The following is an 18,084-nucleotide window of genomic DNA, read 5'->3' on the forward strand; positions in this document are numbered from 1 at the left end:
TGGAGGGTGGTACATATACGAAAGTGATGAAAAAGGGTTTTTCTACATAAAAAATGAAAAATTTGAACACTGTCTGCATTCGAAGCCGTATGGAAATTGGATAGGCGCTTTCAAAGAGTGTGAAGGCAACGAATTCAAATGGAAAATTGAATCATCTTCAAGGTGTTAATCAAAATCTGAAATAAAAGCCTACATCCCTGCTAGATTACAAAGTAAAACATGTTTTATTGCAAAAGTAACTTGCCAGTTGATCAAATAACGACAACTACTTCCAGCAAAATGCATCTACGGAGTGAAAACAAGATGCTTGCGACATAAGTCTGTAATTGATTAGTTTATGCATCATCTCTTAACAGAATATTATTATAAATATGAAGCTAATTCAGAATAATGCTAGTAAGAACTAACCATGAGGATCTGTACAATGATATTGTGTCTTATGATCATGTTATTCCCAGCTGTCCTGGCTGATCAAATTCCCGAGGGTTGTGTAAAGCTTAAAAATCACCAGATGGCCTTATATCTGGTCAAGTCCGACCTGAAGCACGATGCCGATCGACGCCATGTGACGTCCCGCACAAAAAATCCGGAACGGTGGACCATCTACAAGGACGAAAAGTATCCCAACCATTACAAACTCAAGCACGAAGAGCTCGGGGAAGATTTGTTCGAGTCCGTCCAAAGCTACAACGGGAACTACATCTTCACCTGGATTCCGAAAAGGTTGATCAACGACGGTGGTGCTTCGTGGCACATCTACCAGAGCAGTCCGGGGTACTTTATGTTGAAGAATAAAAAGTTCAACCACTGTTTGAAGTGCCTAAATGTGGATAATATGATGGCTGCTGATGCGGGTTGTAATACCTGGCGGCATGAGTGGGCGATTGAAAAGTGCTGAATTTTGATTGAAAATTGTACTATTTTATAAAATTGCGTGAAATATTTACAGACGGTCTATGAGTGCATACATTACCAATAAATAAAAATCGGTCAATCTCAGATATTACGCATCAAAAGTTTCGAGAACAGTGGAAAATTTCAAAACTTGGATCCAGCTACAGAGTTAGGTACGCAAAGCTGAACGAAGAGCTGTACGAGTCCGAGCAGAGCTGGAAAGGTAACTACTTGATCACGTGGATCCCGAAGAGCCAACTCACACGAAATCGAGAAAAGTTACCTCGACCCCCCTTCAATTTACGTGAAACTTTGTTATCCCAGATCACGAATCTGAGGTCCGTTTTTGATATCTCGTGACGGATGGGCGGTACGATTCCTTCCATTTTTGAGCATGCGAAAAAAGAGGTGGTTTTCAAAAATTTGCAGCCTGAAACGGCCATGAGATAGAAATTGTGTGTCAAAGAGACTTTATGTAAAATTAGACGCCCGATTTGATGGCGTACTCAGAATTCCGAAAAAAAACGTATTCTTCATCGAAAATACACTAAAAAAGTTTTAAAAATTCTTCCATTTTCTGTAACCCGACTGTAATTTTGTTGGACATGTCAATTTAAGCAAAGTTTGGTGTTTTTTTCGAATCTTCATTGACCCAGAAGGGTTATTTTTTCATTTAGAACAAAATTTTTCATTTTAAAATTTCGTGTTTTTTCTTACTTTGCAGAGTATTTTTTTAGAGTGTATCAATGTTTTACAAAGTTGTAGAGCAGACAATAACACAAATTTTGATGCATAAACATAAGGGGTTTGCTTACAAACATCACAAGTTATTGCGGTTTTCCAAACAAAAAAATTCTGAGTACGCCATTAAATCGGGCGTCTAATTTTACATAAAAGTCCGTTTGACACCAAATTTCTATCTCATCACCGTTTCAGGCTGCAAATTATTGAAAAACACCTCTTTTTTCGCATGTTCAAAAATGGAAGGGGTCGTACCGCCCCTCCGTCACGAGATATAAAAAAACGGACCTCAGATTCTTGATCAGGGACAAAAGTTACCCCTTTGGACAAAGTTTCACGCAAATCGAAGAGGAATCGGGGCAACTGCTGTGTGAGTTGGTGGAGAATTACCCCAATATTTTTTGTTTACGTCACATTGTAAGAAAATCTCATGTTTTTGAGCTACTTTTTTGGCTCGTTTTGCGGAGTGATTTTTGAAAATTTTTCGCTAAAAAATACAAATCTTTGTCCCTAAAACGCACTGCTATACACAAACACAAGCTTTTATGCTTTATGTCTATTAGGACGGCTCGAGAAGGTCGATTTTTCAGAACATGTTTTTTTCGGTTGCTTTGGCCCTCAAAAAAACTCCCCGAAATTTGGAAGCGATTGGTGCGTCCACACTTTGATTTTTATCATTTTTATTTTCCACTAAAGTTTTCAAACCCAACATCAAGGATTACTGACCAGTCTGAATGGAATTACCAGGATTACTGGCAATATGTCACGAATTACTATGATTTCCCAGAATTACTTGGGATTTCCAGAAATCACGCAGAATTGCTCAAATTTATAAAAATAACTTGGAATTAATGCCTAGCTTCCAGCATATTGCGAAAAGGCTTTGGAATTGGATCGACTGACAGCTGTCAAATACACAAAACCACGTGCTTGGCAACAGTGCGTCCAACCCGGGAATTGGTTCCTAAAATGAAGCTTAGATTGCTGATATTATTTGTTACAGCGATAAAGCTTATTTTTCTGAGTACAATGACCCTTTGTACGACCACAAAGAGTTTAAAATGGATTTTTAAATCAATTTTTAAAAAATAATCTCGCGGTCCTTCTTGACAGAAAAGGTTCTACTTGACAGCTCGTTCCAAGGGGACCATAGTTGATCCATCGAAAAAATGTTGTCTGTCAAAAAAAAATTTGGCATTAAAATGAAAAAAAGTGATCAGAAATGGTTTTTAATCGTGTTTTTTACCCTTGTACATAAAAATTGACATAGGGCTTTAGTACCCAATTCCCGGCACAAAATTCCTGGGATTTTATATGTTATATGTTTACGGGAATTGGGTACTAAAGCCCTATGTCAATTTTTATGTACAACGGTAAAAAACACGATTAAAAACCATTTCTGATCACTTTTTTTCATTTTAATGCAAAATTTTTTTTTGGCAAGACAACATTTTTTCGATGGATTAACTATGGTCTCCTTGGAACGAGCTGTCAAGTAGGAGCTTTTCTGTCAAGAAGGACCGCGAGGCTAATTTTTTAAAATTGATTTAAAAATCTATTTCAAACTCTTTGTGGTCGTACAAAGGGTCATTGTACTCAGAAAAATAAGCTTTATCGCTGTAAACTATAATATCAGCAATCTAAGCTTCATTTTAGGACCCAATTCCCGGAATCAAACAAAAATCTTTATTTGGCCTGGAAATTACATTAGTATTACAATTTATAAGTTTAAGCTTTTCTAAAATTTAACATAAATTGGTACTATTTTCTTTGTTGCCATTTTTGTTTTTTAGACATCTTAAACCAATTTTGTAAGCTGTTTTGGTCATGTTCTTGTATAAATAAAAAATTAAATTTATAACATAATTAATTAAATTGAATTAGAAATGTGGTTCATATAAAATTCAAAGCACAACAGAAAACAACAAAAAATTGTTTAAGCTATCTAAAAACTGCTATCCTTGTTAAGATTGCTATTATTAGTATTGAGCTAATTCTATAAATTTAAAGCTTTAAAAATATAGCAAATATAAGAAAACATAGATTTTACTACTTTTTCAAAAACATCCCGGGAATATATAAATACTTTTTCCGTTTTCCCGGAAACTTAAAACCTGGGAAAATTTTACGTCCTGCTTGGAAATCATCGAACAATCAGTTTGACAACTGATTTTGACTTCTTACAACCATAAAAGGCAGCAAGGAAAAGCAAAATGCATTCTGCCGATTTACCTTTAAAGAATTACTAGTAGTTACTTGTATTGATGGGAAATACACAAATTACTGAATAACTATGGAATTACACGAATTACTACGGAATTACTAGGTAATTCCAGAACTACAGGAATTACTACAGGATTGCGAAGTAATTCTGGAATTACTGAATTACTTACTCAAAATCCTATTGATACTGTACTAGCTATAACTATGGTATCTTACATGAATATTAATAGGCATTAAATATAATCATAAATGGTTTATCGATGTTATCTTTTGAACCGTTATTTTCTATTATTTTATTATTTTCCGAAGTATGTTTTCACAAAAAAGAATCATGGAATTACCAGGATTACTACGGAATTACTCAGTAAATCTGGAATTACAGAATTACTTGCTCAAATTCCAAGTAATTCCGGATTAGTGACCAGTCTGACACGATGCTGGAAACCCCTTGTTCAAACCAACACAATAGCGTTGAAATTGAGAAAATTCTCTAAAACTTTCATGAAGAAAGTATTGTGTTATATTGCTCCTGTCAAAAGATACAGCGTGCTCAAAACTGGTCTAAAACGTAATTTCCAAGCCAAAAATACACTGTATCTTTTGACAGGAGCAATATAGCACAATACTTTCTTCATGAAATTTTTAGAGAATCAATTTCAACACTAATGGGTTGATTTGTTGGTTGGTTGGTTAGTGAGCAACTCTCTACGAAATCGGCCGATTTCGCCAATTTTTATTTTTTGTATTTTTTTCTTCGGCGTAATTCTCTACCAACTCACACGAAATCGGGAAAAGTTGCCCCGACCCCTCTTCGATTTGCGTGAAACTTTGTCCTAAGAGGTTGTTATTATTGAAAAACACCTCTTTTTTCGCATGTTCCAAAATGGAAGGCGTCGTACCGCCCCTCCGTCACGAGATATCAAAAAACGGACCTCGGATTCGTGATCAGGGACAAAAGTTACCCCTTAGGACAAAATTTCACGCAAATCGAAGAGGGGTCGAGGCAACTGCTGTGTGAGTTGGCGGAGAATTACCCCTATGCTATTATGTGTTATTGGTTCACCCATAGAATTCTCCATAAAATTTTGGCAGCTGTCCATAAAAAATGGTACGTACATATTCAAACAACTGTAACTTTTGAGTCAATTTTCTGATCAATTTGGTGTCTTCGGCAAAGTTGTAGGTATTGTTGAAGACTATTCAGAAAAAATAGGTACACGGAAAAAAATTGCATTTATTTTAAAAATCTTTTTTTTTTAGTTTTTTTATATGTTTTTTTTTTGTAAAAATAGTGATTTTTGGAAAAAATTCAATTTATGCAAAGCTAATTTGACGTAATTTTATAAATGTAAAATTTAATTTACAATCGAAAAGAACTTTACAGTTTTTTTTTATAAAGTGCTCCGTTTTCAAGATATAGCCACCAAAAAATTGATTTTGGCAAAACATTTCTAACGGGGCGTTATATAAACATTAGAAAATGGTGGGTTTTTGAGTGAGACCAAAAACACATTTTTTTTTTTGTTTTTAAATCTTCGCCTCAGCAACTGAAGGTCGTTTTAACAAAGTTCAAAAAAGCAAAATATAGAAAACTTTTGACCGGGACCCGTAATGTAGGAGTGAATGTGGTTGCCTCTCACCAAGTCGGCCTGGGTTCGATCCCAGAAGGTCCGGGTGCATTTTTCGAGACGGGATTTGTCTGACCATGCCTTCCATCGGATGGGGAAGTAAATGTTGGCCCCAGTTTAACCTGGACGGCAGTTGGACTCACAATCCAAAGGTCGTCAGTTCAAATCCCGGGGTGGATGGAAGCTTTGGTGTAAAAATTGGTTAGGAGTTGCTTCACCGTTTCAAGCCTTCGGACACCTAGTTTCGAGAATCTCGCATTAGAGAACGCCTAGGAAATGCTATAGAGCGAACAATTTGACTGTGATTTTTGAATGACAAAGTGATTACAAAGTATCCAATCTATTTAATGAATCTCGTAGTAAGAGCAAATACAGCAACTGTAAAGATTTGGATTTGGAATTCTTAAACCAGCGTTGCACTGTTTGGTAGAAACAGCTGAATAAAAAAATAAATTGTTGCACTTTGTATTACTATTGATCGGCTTGAAAACTATAGAGCAAAACCCGTATAAAAAGAAAATAAATTTGTGAAACTTAAGATTGTTATCGACACTGGCTGCGATCAAAAGCAGTTTTTTCCAAAAATGAAAAATTTACGATCTCTATTTCTGGCACTTGTTCTACTAGCAGTGGCCCTGGCGGCAGATGTCCCGACGGGATGTGTCACGATCAAGAACCGTCACGAGGGTAGATACCTGGCCCATTCCATATCAACTCACGACGCGGATCGTCGCCACGTATCGTTCTGCACGGATCCGCAGCGGTGGACCATAACGGCTGAGGGGACCAACTTCAGAATAAGGAACAATAAGCATGGCGAAGAATTATTCGAGTCTCAGCAAAAGTTCAACGGCAATTACGTGTTTCTTTGGATTAAAAAGTCGCTCATAAACGATGGAGGAGCGTCGTGGAAAATAACGGAGAGTGGCAATCCAGGGTACTTTCATATAAAAAATGTTAAATTTTCTCACTGTCTCTTTACGCAAGGAGGTACTGACTGGGTTGCGGCTTATGAGTCGTGCGATACCGCCAAATATGAATGGAGGATTGTCAAGTGCTAAAGTTTACATTGAAAATAAGTTAGTACAATACGGCTGGTACAAATCCTCTAAAAGTTTCCGTCACGGACAAAATCCAACTTAAAGTGCAAAGATTAATAAATTCTATCAAAAAAATTTCAGCCTCAATACCATTGTTACCAAGATGGTTACAGTTTTTTTGTGAAAATATAATTTAAAATATTAGTACCGTTATTATTTTTACGTTTTCCCAGTTAAAATGACACAAAGTCATATTTTTTGCGAAAGTGAACTGAAATCTTGAAAGTCCTAATTTTTTGACTGCTCTATCCTCCTCCCATAAAATATGATTTTTGTCGGCCAAGGAACCTAAAGCCAAGGGTCTTGAATGCTCAGAAAAAGACCCATTCACTCGCGAGCACAAATCGAACGCGACGCAAAACTGATCTAAAGATTTCCTACCGTTCGTTATTTCCACACTATTCGCTACTGTAAAGTCTCTCTTTTGCACTCTCTCTCTCTCACTCAAATCAGGCAATACAGCAATGGCTCAGAGAGACCAATTGCGCAGAGAGACCAAGCTGACTCAAAACAGTATGCGATCGGCTTTGTTTTGATCATTGATTAAAACTGGTTAAAACCAATGATATCAAACATGATTTGCGATTTTGTTATGTGCACAACATCGAACACACATTTGACAGCAATTTCCACGCTCCATACAAAAAAGTTGTCCACGAGGGGTGAGAGTAGGGGGGGCGGGGTCTGGGATTTCAAAAAAGTGTCGACGTGGTTTATGGATGATCCCTATGAAAAATCAGGCGTTATAAAATTGAACACATGGACAAAGAACTATCAATTGACATTGTTTTGTTTGTACTGAATTCTTCTTTGTGGTTTGAACAGGTGATTTATTTTTTTGTATGAGAAAAAATAGTAAAAAGCAGTATAAAACAAAGATCAGGTTTCACTTTGTTCAGTAAGCAAGATCAGCAAACCATGCTTAGAGTAAGAACCTTAATTTTCATTCTAAACTTAACTTGCGTTATTTTAGCCCAAGTTCCAACGGGATGTGTGAAGATCCATAACCGTGAATTGACATATTCCGGTGCGCTAATAAAATCTGACCACCATGACAAGGATCGTCGCCACGTGTCGTTCAACAGATGGGGCGAGCCGTGGATCATCACGAAGGTGAAGGACGACATGTACACAATAAAGCACGCCGGCACAAAGGAAGAGATGTTCGAATCGGTGCAAAAATGGAATGGAAACTATATTTTCACTTGGATTCCTAAAACGATCATCAACGATGGTGGGGCTTGGTGGAGAATTTACCCCAGCAAGGATGGATACTTTTACATTAAAAATGTGAAATTTAATCACTGCTTGTACGCGAAAATTATTGGCGACTGGGTGGCTGCTTATCCGGAGTGCAATAGCAGCACCTTCGAGTGGAGAATTTTCAATCTTAATGAATGTTAAATTGTGGTTTTTCAATGCAAACTATTGCTGAAATAAATTGCAAATAAAAAAAATAATCATAAAAGTGATTAACATTTTTCGTTGTTCTTGTGTTCTTGTGTATTTCTGTATTTTTGTATTTTTGTTTTTTTTTTGTATTTTTGTATTTTTGTATTTTTGTATTTTTGTATTTTTGTATTTTTGTATTTTTGTATTTTTGTATTTTTGTATTTTTGTATTTTTGTATTTTTGTATTTTTGTATTTTTGTATTTTTGTATTTTTGTATTTTTGTATTTTTGTATTTTTGTATTTTTGTATTTTTGTATTTTTGTATTTTTGTATTTTTGTATTTTTGTATTTTTGTATTTTTGTATTTTTGTATTTTTGTATTTTTGTATTTTTGTATTTTTGTATTTTTGTTTTTTTTTGTATTTTTGTATTTTTGTTTTTGTATTTTTGTATTTTTGTATTTTTGTATTTTTGTATTTTTGTATGTTTGTATTTTTGTAATTTTGTATTTTTGTATTTTTGTATTTTTGTATTTTTGTATTTTTGTATTTTTGTATTTTTGTATTTTTGTATTTTTGTATTTTTGTATTTTTGTATTTTTGTATTTTTGTATTTTTGTATTTTTGTATTTTTGTATTTTTGTATTTTTGTATTTTTGTATTTTTGTATTTTTGTATTTTTGTATTTTTGTATTTTTGTATTTTTGTATTTTTGTATTTTTGTATTTTTGTATTTTTGTATTTTTGTATTTTTGTATTTTTGTATTTTTGTATTTTTGTATTTTTGTATTTTTGTATTTTTGTATTTTTGTATTTTTGTATTTTTGTATTTTTGTATTTTTGTATTTTTGTATTTTTGTATTTTTGTATTTTTGTATTTTTGTATTTTTGTATTTTTGTATTTTTGTATTTTTGTATTTTTGTATTTTTGTATTTTTGTATTTTTGTATTTTTGTATTTTTGTATTTTTGTATTTTTGTATTTTTGTATTTTTGTATTTTTGTATTTTTGTATTTTTGTATTTTTGTATTTTTGTATTTTTGTATTTTTGTATTTTTGTATTTTTGTATTTTTGTATTTTTCCAACAATGGATGCATTATCATGATTATTTGAACAAATGGAACATTACAAATATAAATAAAATTCTGTTGACTTTTCGGACTATAAAAGCTCCATCGTCATTTGATTCAGTCACAAGTCATACACTTGCAACCAACAATGAATTGGAAGCTTCTATTGTGGCTAGTTCTGGTCCTAGTTCCGGTACTAGTGAAGTTGGAATCAGTTCCAGTGGGATGTGTGGAGATCAGAAATCGTAAGATCGACAGATTTATGATCAGTTCTACAAAACACGACGCCGATCGCCGCCATATAACGTACGACAAGATAGCTCAGCAATGGGTCATCACGAGGGAAGGTGACAAGTATAGGATCACGCATGATTCGCTCAAGGAGGATTTGTTCGAGTCCCAGCAGACCTTCAATGGCAATTACGTGTTCACCTGGGTACCAAAGTCGAAGATTACCGACGGTGGCGCAACCTGGAGCATTTCGTTCGCTGGAACGCGCGGATTCTTCCACATCAAAAATAAGAAGTTTAATCACTGTCTGTACACGAAGGGAGTTGGTCTGTGGATTGGAGCATACGCTGGCTGCCATGGTTGGGAGTACGAGTGGCAAATTCATAAATTCAAATGTAAAAATTAATCAATTTTAAGGAGAAGTGCGTGAATTTATATTCATGAATGCACTATTTTATAACATGTAATTAAAAGAAACTTTTCCACATGCGTCAAGACAATTTTTTATGTGATAATCTATTGTTTTTACGCATATTATCGTTAAAACGAGAAGAGTTTCTACACCGAATTATCTCATGTTTAGTGGAAGGCCCCATAAATTATCTCGCGAGAACAATTGGGATTTTTTGTTTTTAAATTGTGTGATGCTACTGAAAAAGTTGCAAGGTACCCTTTTTTGTTTTATTTAGCTTCTGGTACCTTTTTGAATTCATACATAAAATTTCTCGTCTACATGAGCTTTTTACATTTCAAATTTCGGTATAACTTTATAAAAAGTTGTGATTCAATGTTTTGTAGCCGAAACTTGGGTTGCTACAAATGTCTATTTACTTTTCTTCGAATCAGAACTGGCTAGCACTTTTCTTCATTAGGGTTTGAGAACAAAATTTGCGTAGAAAATAGTAGTTTATGCAACAAGTTGCAAAAAGAGGTTTTTTTCAGCACGAGTCGTACATTTAACTAACGAGGTTCACCGAGTTGGATAAATACGAAAAGTGTTGAAAAAATCAAGTTTTGCAACGACAACATTTTTTGCAATTCCGAAAAACACCCATTGAGTGAAATTTTATGTCAAATTTTCATGTATTTTATCAATAAATCGCTTAAATCAAAAAAATGTTGAAAAGTGTTACTTTTCGAAACAAGTGTTGAAAAGTTCAACTTTTCAGCACCCATTTGAGTGCTGAAAAGTAGAACTTTTCAGCATTTATTTTGAAAAGTGTTGCTATTTGATTCTGTTATTTTTGGTACAGAAAAGTAGGCTATTTCATTGTTCAAGAATGACAGGAAAAGTAAGTAGTTTCACGATGGAATTGCAAAAAATATATTTTTAGTAATCTAAAATATAATCTAAAATATCCATTCTTTTTCATCCCTGGAAAAAAATGCTTTTTTCAATAATTTGCAGCCTGAAACGGTGATGAGATAGAGATTTGGTGTCAAACGGACTTTTATGTAAAATTAGACGCCCAATTTGATGGCGTACTCAGAATTCCGAAAAAACGTATTTTTCACGGTGCTATGTGAAGATCTTTCAGTTCAATACAAAAGCTGACGTATATTTCAATGTCCAATAAAAAATATTATGCAAAACGGTTAATTCAACGAGCACAACGGCAGCATGTTTTTCGATCGACTGCTTAAATCAAATGAATATCAAATATTTTACAAATCTGTACTTCCATTATAAGTAAACTCTTGAGGTCTAGCATGAACCATATCCGTTCCCAAGTAACATTTTTTGCTGCGGATCCTTAAATGCAACTATTTCGTAACACCCAAAATGTGCTATCACAACATAGTTAGAACACTCGTGGTGCCCTAAAAAGCGCACGAAAATGTTGTGATGGCAACATTTAGCCGCTTGTTTCAACTTTGTTACGATGAAGTTCCAAAAACAATTTGTTTGTCTAAATATGTCGGTAAAGTAGTTTGTCGTGTTGTCATGATGTTGCCATTATGTTGACGTATAATTTGAACGAAACAAAAAAAAACTTTTTAAACAAAAAAAACTAAAGTGCTCCTGTCGGGATTCTAGACTGGTACCTTCAGATCTTCACACCTTGCCTCTACCAATGAGCAGTGATGTCAACCATCGTGACGCTCATTTTTGGTTTGCGGCACATTTTTTGTTTGTAGTGCTTTTCAGTTACGGAATTTGACAAAGTTGTGTATGAAGGACTTGTAGAACTCACCAAATCGTACAACTTTGCTGAACATAGTGTTAATTTTTGATGAATACAAAAAAAGTTACAACCAAAAATGCGTAAGGCAAACAAAAGCATCGCGAACCATTGGTCCTGAGGTCTGAAATCTTCTTGTAACTTTTTGCGAATGAATTTTACAGCTATACAATGTTCTGAAGAAATGTTGCTGTTGGTGAGTTCTACAAATGCTTCGAACACCATTTTGTCGAATTCCGTAACTGAAAAGCACCACAAACGAAAAATGAGCCGCGAACCAAAAATGAGCGCCGCGATGGTTGACATCACTGCCAATGAGCCACGGATGAATTGATGAAAGGGCAAATGGTTGGGCTGAACTGCATCTAGGGATTTTTGATTTCAATATTGTTCTACATTTCTATATTTCTACAGCAAAACAAAACAAAATCTGGACTTAGTCAAATTTATCATGTTGCCAAATGCTACTTGGGTGTGTTACTTAAATAGCTAACCATGTTGACTTAACAATCCCGGTAATAAAGACAAAGTCAGACACACTCCTTTAACTTAAACAATTTTCTTACATTGTTTCAGTTTGTACACATTAAAAATAATGTGTAAACTTGGATGGTGTAATTTTGGAAGGTTGAATATTACCTCTTTTTTATGTAATTTTACCTCAATTTAGACTGAAAATGTGACATTTCACAGATGTAATATTACCTCATTTTTTTAAATGTGTACTCAATCAGCTGTGTATACAGAAAAAAAAGTTATAAAGAAATCTTCAACTGAACTCACATTAGTCAGAAAAAAAACATCTCCAATGATCGGTAAAATTTTACTGTTGCTAGTTCTGGTTCAACTTCCAGCCGGGCTAGCAAACCCCCCAACGGGATGTGTCACGATCCAAAATGTATATCACAAAACATTTCTCACGCAAAGCTACAAAAAACAAGACCGAGATCGCCGCCACGTTTCGCTGTTTGGAGTGTCGGAAAAATGGAACCTCATCAAAAAAGGTAACGAGTACCGATTTCGGCACCGTACCCTCAACGAAGAACTGTTCGAGTCCGAGCTGACCAGCAACGGAAATTACGTGTTCACCTGGGTGCCGAAGGCGAGTGTGCCGGAACCGGGACAGTTTTACATTCACAACACCAAATTCCAGCACTATTTGAGGGCTTCCCCCACGGTGAGCTGGGTTGGGGCTTACAAAGATAGAACCACGGATGGGAAAAGCGAGTGGAAAATTCAAGGTGTGAAGTGTTGAAAACATGTGCAAAAGAAATTTTCATTAGCTGTGAATATTTTTAATTATTTGATCAATAAATGATTTTAATTTTAATAGAGTGAAATTTTAATAATCCAAATTTCGCTTTCATTTGGTTATTCTCCACCAACTCACATGAAATCGGAAAAGTCACCGACCCCCTTCGATTTGCGTGAACGAAGGGGTAACTTTTGACCCTGATCACGAATATCCGACCCCTTTCATTTTTGAACATTAGAAAAAAGACTTGTTTTTCAATAATTTGAAGCCTTAAAAGATGGTGGTTTGGAAAGTTGGTGTCAAAGGGACTTTCATTTAAAATTGAACGCCATATTTGATAGCGTACTGAGAATTCCAAAAAAACGTACTTTTCATCGAAAAAAAATACAAAGTAAGTTGGAAAATTTCTGACATTTCTTTATTACTCGACTGTTAATTTGAGACACGTTATGTTATGGCCAATTTAATCTACTTTTTGATTCTGCAATAACCCAGTTTTTTTATTTGCAACAAAAAAATCATTTTAAATTTTTATTTTATTGCTAACTTAGCAGAGCTAGTTTATAGAATGTAACAATGATATATAAAGTTGCAGAGCTCATTATCACAACAATTTTGATATAAAAATATATGGGGTTTGTTTGTAACCATCATGAGTTATTGCGATTTTACGAATTGTACTTTGAATACAACTTTGTAATGAATAATTTTATTTTGAAAAACTACCCTTTAAAATTATTGCTTTGGTTATTGCATATTGGAAAAGTACATTAAATTTCACATAGTAAATTTTTGAAAGTTTTTGCTCAACAAAAAAATATATTTTTAAAAAACTGCAATCATCTGAAACTTATTTGAAATGCATTTCCCTGCGTTTAGGATCATTTTTAGGATGCTTGGTTTTATTTAAAAATCTTTTTTAATATTTTGTAAATTTGCAATACGCAGTACAGAAAAAAATTTCTTTCGCTTTTTTTATGTCGTCAAATCTTACATTTTTTGAAAACTCATGATTGCAAAAAATTAGAACTAGTGCTAAATGCATTTTGAAACACGTATTTTTTTTTCAAATGTTGTTGTTGATACTATGGCATGTTATTTAAATTTTTACACGCTATAAAGAGCTCATACCTAAAGGACAATAAAAAAAATCACCAATTATTCAAAGTTTTCAAAAGATTTTCAGTAAATCACCAAAAGGTGATTTACGGTCGATACAAAAATCAGACAGAAAGAAAAATAACATTAAAACACTTTTACATTACCTTTGATCATTACTTTTAACTTTTGCAGCATTTAATTAAAATTATCCAAAATATTTACCCAATTTTAGGAAAATTCGTCTAAATAAAATACCAGTCAATATTAATCTCTAAAATTAACCACGCATTATAATCGTTAGTGAAATTGCCAAACTTTGCAATACCCAACTATACTAAAAATGTTTAATTTTTTAATGAAATGAAAAGATTTACTGATAGGAATTTTAATTTTGATTTTTTCGCTTGGTAGCTTTCTAACATTGAAAATTCTAAGATCCGCTTGCTTTTATGATAAAGATTTCTTACAGTACACTTGAATAACCAACATTTCCAATAAATTAATTAGAGTTTGTTTGGTTAAAACACAATATTTGTTTAATGAAGAACAAATAGTATCGTTATTAAGCGTCATCTATTTTTTTTTTCAATTCGTTTGTTTTTGGTGAGTAATTAAGATACAATTAGTTATTTTGAAGTACATAACAGAGTTTTGGAGTTTCTTTCAGCTGTTTGTTGCATCATAATCCATTTTGGAACAATTATTTCTTTAACTAAGGCACTAGCACGAGTAAGAAAAAATTAAAAAAAAAACTTACAGAAATTGCAAACGAAAAGGGATAAAGCAATTCCCCACGAAAACAGCATGGAAAAAAACAAAAGTCCTCGGATCGAGCTCAAAATTTGTCTAGGGGTTCTCTGGCCAAAATAATTAGATCCGTATTTTTTTGTTTGTCCATTAAGGTGATCTACGGCGTGTTAGGGTGGTCTGAAAAATGGCAATTTTTGTCGATTTTCGCAAAAAAACACTTTTTTCGAAAAATCATAACTCCTCGCAATTTTAACCGATTTCAATTGTCTTCTCACAGAACATGAATAAATCAACTGACCTAATCCGATCGTCATGGCTCTTGCTGTACCTCGTCACCGTGACAGTGACTTGTGCGAGTGTTGATGAGCTGCGTGTGTGTATTTTATGTACTTCCCTCTGCTTGGTGTGGTAATTCTTGATGTTCACCACTCAAACTGGAGAGTTCTGAAAAGTGGTGGTCAGTTTTGAGATACGGTTCGATGAACACATTCCCTTCCTTCCACTGGGCATTATTTTTTATGTTTTTAACCTTTTTTACTCGGTTTTACTCAGTTGTTTACCTCTAACAACAATTCTTTGAAATTTCAGCCAATATTTTTTTTACATTTTTAATCTGGTTGACACTTTTTAGGTGATTTTCTTATGTACAAAAAAGACATTTTGAATCAAAAGTTTGCGTTTTTCTTTCTTCAACAAAATTATAGAGAATCTAATTTCCTTTGGCAATCGAATTTTGAACGAGACCTGCGCCACCTGCGGGCTGAATTCGGAAGCGATGTTTTTCCTCTTACACCCAAAACTGGGAAGCGCTCGAGAGAATGATGACCTCGAGTCGATAGAATAATGGTACTATTAACGGACACAGAGAAGACAGTTCCAGATAGGCGAGAGAATTATTTCCTCGAGGTTCATCGAAACAGAAAACAAAACTGTCCACTACGGGAATCGAACCAGACATCTTTGACAAAATTGCCCTATGACTTAACTGCCTCGGCCACCACGGCTTGGTGACCAAGGGGTGGTCAGAAGTCGATATTTGATACTTGTTGGAGATTTATTGTTTCAATAGGGACGTGGCGTTACATCGTGCTGCCATCTGGTCATCGTCTAAAAATAGACGGCGTCCTATCTCGCCCAGCAAAATGACGTCGATAAAGTAGTCGGTTTCGATGGATAAAAAAGTGGAAAACGTGGTCTAAAATGCAAACGAATGCACATTTGTTATGATGGTGTGAGTTGATAGCATTATTCTTTCGATTTTAGCACTGAGCCCTCAAAGATTTTTAGGAAACGATTCTCTCGACTCTGAATTTTGGGTGCAAATTTAGCGAACTTTCCCACACGAACTTCAACGATCAAAAGCGATCACTAAACCTTGGCCAAATTGGCTCAAAATTGGCACAAAGCCTTTTTAGGCCGTATGAGGATTTTCAGAACCTTGATAAAATCTGTAAGTTTAAAAATATTTAAATGTTAAAACATGCAGTTGTCATTTTTTGTCACCCTTATACAAATGGTATGTGGAAATCAACAAATCGGATTTATTGAAAAAAAAAAAATCAAGGCTTGCTTCAATGCAAAATTTTTGTCGATTATATTCAACAAAAATTTTGTTGAAACAAACCTCGTACAGGCTGATTCTACAAAACATTATTCTGCGTGTATGCATAAGAACTACAACGAAAAAAAATAAACACGGAAGATTATTTATGCTGGTTTTTAAAATCACTTAATGTTGCTACAACATTGATTTCAAAAGAAAAATATTTTTATATATTTTAACTTGTTTTAGGAGACAAAGAATGTGAATATTTTCAGAAAATTTCAAATAGGTCAAACATTGTTTAACCAAGCTATGATTTTTTTTAGAAAAAAGTGACTTTAAAAAATCTTACGAAAAGTCAATAATGTTCTTGACTTTATTTTGAAATATATTAAAGGTAAAAAATAACATTAACATATGCTAATGTAACAAATGCTTTTAAAGATAAAAATTGCTCACTTTGCGATCAAAACCCGCCTAGAAGCAAGGCTGGGTTTTAGAGGGTTAAAAATATTAATTTCAAAATTAAATAATCAAGCATTTCTTTTGAAAGGTGTACAAAAAGTTAACTATCGCAAATTTGCTTTTAATTTAATCAAAATTTCTAGGTTTTTGATATTTTCAACAAAAACCGACTTTTCATAAATTCATATCTGGACCACGCATTATAACTCATAAGATGTCTTTTTGAGTCGCCTACATATTTTGGGAATTTTAGTTTCACTGGTTTGCTGAAAAAAAATTAAATTAAAAAATGCGTATTTTTCGCAGGTATCTATTTTTCCGAAATGCTCACATTATAACCTACAAAGTTGCCCAAGACACCAAATCGATCAGAGTTTTTTTTCTCAAGTTACAGAATTTCATACAATTCCATTCTCATTTTGTATGACCAGTTGCCAAAAATTTCATGGAGTCTTGTATGGCAAAATTGCTGCTTTGACGTAGGAAAATGCATAGAAAAAGCTTCATCTAAAACATAAAAATAAGCTAAAGAACGAATGAGCGACCGCTCAGAAAAAATGAGCGGCGGTTCATTTTGTGAACCGGTTCTTTTCAAAGATCCGTCAAATCAAAGAGCGAGTCGAAGAACGAACCGAACGAAAGCGAATGAGCGGGAGCGAATGAACGGAAAGAACGAACGGAGCGCTTGATTAGCGTCGCTCGCGCCGTCGTCGACGTCGTCGAACCGCGTCGTCGAACGGCGTCGTTTTCGCTCACTCTTTCGTTATTTCGCTCTCGTTCATTCGCTCTCGTTCGGTTCGTTCTTCCACGCGCTGGTGGTGACGGTGCTGTGGAGAAAAGAGGGGAAACTAGGTTCTCACCGGTCGCTTCATGTTCCAACTTCCAACATTATGGCGCACTTTATGCTTGTTGCTAGCCTGTCGGGGCGCCTGTGATTTTGAATCAGCTGATTGTCACCAGATGTTGCATGATCTCATTATGAAGAAATCGATAGATTTCTCAAATGTTATGTACATGAAGTTGTTACACGCATTCGAACATAGTTCGTATGCTAGTATTGAACCGTTTATGATTTAAAATGTAATTTACCACAGCACATCACACAAACTTGGTACTCTTTTGTAGTAATTGATCAATAATTTTCTTAAGGCATTTTTTCAGATCTTCTTTTTTGACGAATGTTTTGATCATTCATTTGCTGTCATGAATAAAAGTTGTTCTTATTAAACAAAAAACTGCATTTCGAGACTATTTGACTATTGTGAGTGCAGCAAAACGCTACCTCAAATATGCCTGTTACTGAACACCAAATTAAATCTATTGTTTCACAAAATATGGGAAGATAATTATCAAAACGATAATTCAGCTTACTTTCATTACTTTTAGCAATTGAAAGTAATAATTTGATTGAAAAGATTCGCTTCTGAAGAAAACTCAAGTTTGTTTACCTCTACGTTTATATTTGAAATGCTTTCCAAAAAAGGATAAAGCAAATCGACGTTTTTAT

The 18,084-nt window shown here is 34.3% G+C and overlaps 4 protein-coding genes across 4 annotated transcripts; all 4 read left to right on the top strand.

Moving 5' to 3' along the window:
* Positions 1–382: 382 nt before the first annotated feature.
* LOC120420301 (uncharacterized) lies at positions 383–1,136 on the top strand. Its single transcript, XM_039583298.2, has one exon. The coding sequence runs from the start codon at positions 410–412 to the stop codon at positions 896–898; it is 489 nt and encodes a 162-aa protein (XP_039439232.1). The 5' UTR covers positions 383–409; the 3' UTR covers positions 899–1,136.
* Positions 1,137–6,039: 4,903 nt separating this feature from the next.
* Positions 6,040–6,739, top strand: LOC120420303 (uncharacterized). Its single transcript, XM_039583301.2, has one exon. It carries the CDS (start codon positions 6,071–6,073, stop codon positions 6,545–6,547), a length of 477 nt encoding a protein of 158 aa, XP_039439235.1. The 5' UTR covers positions 6,040–6,070; the 3' UTR covers positions 6,548–6,739.
* Positions 6,740–7,475: 736 nt separating this feature from the next.
* LOC120420297 (uncharacterized) lies at positions 7,476–8,045 on the top strand. Its single transcript, XM_039583295.2, has one exon. It carries the CDS (start codon positions 7,505–7,507, stop codon positions 7,988–7,990), a length of 486 nt encoding a protein of 161 aa, XP_039439229.1. The 5' UTR covers positions 7,476–7,504; the 3' UTR covers positions 7,991–8,045.
* Positions 8,046–9,197: 1,152 nt separating this feature from the next.
* LOC128092705 (uncharacterized) lies at positions 9,198–17,226 on the top strand. Its single transcript, XM_052707063.1, has 3 exons — positions 9,198–9,606; positions 12,468–12,640; positions 17,191–17,226. The coding sequence occupies exons 1-3, from the start codon at positions 9,198–9,200 to the stop codon at positions 17,224–17,226; spliced, it is 618 nt and encodes a 205-aa protein (XP_052563023.1).
* The last annotated feature ends 858 nt before the right edge of the window (positions 17,227–18,084 follow it).

The sequence above is a fragment of the Culex pipiens genome, chromosome 2, assembly GCF_016801865.2.
Source record: "Culex pipiens pallens isolate TS chromosome 2, TS_CPP_V2, whole genome shotgun sequence".
Lineage (NCBI taxonomy): Eukaryota > Metazoa > Arthropoda > Insecta > Diptera > Culicidae > Culex > Culex pipiens.